Source organism: Perkinsus marinus (genome assembly GCF_000006405.1).
Source record: "Perkinsus marinus ATCC 50983 genomic scaffold scf_1104296931668, whole genome shotgun sequence".
NCBI classification, from domain to species: Eukaryota; Perkinsozoa; order Perkinsida; family Perkinsidae; genus Perkinsus; species Perkinsus marinus.
In genome coordinates, this window is record NW_003215674.1 from 1 (window position 1) to 1,346 (window position 1,346).

At 46.4% G+C, this 1,346-nt stretch overlaps 1 protein-coding gene across 1 annotated transcript; it reads left to right on the plus strand.

Moving 5' to 3' along the window:
* Positions 1-126: 126 nt before the first annotated feature.
* On the plus strand, positions 127-1,164 carry Pmar_PMAR017512 (hypothetical protein; the record flags this gene model as incomplete). Its single annotated transcript, XM_002786250.1, has 1 exon — positions 127-1,164. A coding segment is annotated over one exon (1,038 nt), but the record flags the coding sequence as incomplete, so codon positions are not given.
* Between the last annotated feature and the right edge of the window lie 182 nt (positions 1,165-1,346).

The following is a 1,346-nucleotide window of genomic DNA, read 5'->3' on the forward strand; positions in this document are numbered from 1 at the left end:
GTGGGTGCGGATTTGGCTGGTCCTTACGGACGAAGGCAAGGCACGCAAGGAGACGATGATAAAGAACACTACTCGTTGTTGGTGCATGATCACGTCTCTGGCTTTACTTGTGCAAGGCCATTGAAGGATTCCAAGCCCAAGACTATCGCTAAGGTGTTCCACTCTGTGTTCTGTGAACATGGAGCGCCTAGAGTCCTTATCACTGATAGGGATAGGGTACATCTTATGCGTAAGGATATTAAAGTGGTTCTTGCGAAACACGGTGTACGATATTATACTCTACCCGGTTATGCTCAATTCCTGAGCTTTTGGGAAAGAGCTCACAAGGACTTTGTCGAAGTGACGAGAGCGTTGAGAGTATCTATGGATCGTTCTACCGAAGGCTCGTATATTGAGGACTACCAGCTAGCTGTTAGAGCATATAACATCACCCCAAGAATGTGGGCGAATGTAAGCCCAACGGAACTCCATTTTACTTACGGTATACGGGTTCCTGGTGACCGTGGTGACACAGACGGTGATATTGATTGGGACGAGTTGAGGGTGAAGTATTTCGATACGGATCTCTTAAGCTTTGTCAAGGATAGCGTGCCACTGTTGGAAAGCGCTAAGGATGAGTTTGCGGTTACCTTGAGGGAGTACTTGGAGCTATGGCGCATGCGTCAAGAGAGAAATCTTGAGCGTATGGCTATGACTGAAGATCGTAGGTATGAACCTAAGTTATTCGACTTAGTGTTTACCTCCAAGTGCCCGGCTAATCGTATTGGTCACCATCTTGATGTTATATGGTCTGGTCCTTCGACTATCACTTCACTCAACGGTACTGCAATGGTTGGTATAACCCCCGGTATTATTCTAGAAGGTGTTGGAGGGGTAGCACCCCTAAATGGTTCGGTTGTGGTTGTGGTGGACCATTCCTACAACGGGTTAGCCACTGTTCTCGAGGGTGATGAGGGAACTGAAGATGGATCTATGTTGGTCCAGCCTATGAGGGTTGAACTTCTCGGTGGATGCTTAGAACTTGCTAAGGCCACTGATAAGGACATCCTTACGGTACAGCTTGATAATATGGTCTACGTTAGCCCATGTTGCCATAAATGGACACGCAAAAGAAGTCGAGACCTATTGAAGCTACTACACGATGTCCAGGTTCCCCGTTGCTAAGCCTCTATATAGATTTTACTGTTAAGGTGCCTCACTATCTCCATGCTGTACTGCTATGTAAACCGTAGCTGGTGGATCAGTTATTTTCTACTTATTAGAGTCTATTTGGGCCACAAGATGGTTCGTGCTAATGAGTCAATCTTGCTCACTTAGCAAGTACTGCTTTTCTTTCGAGCCGTTTT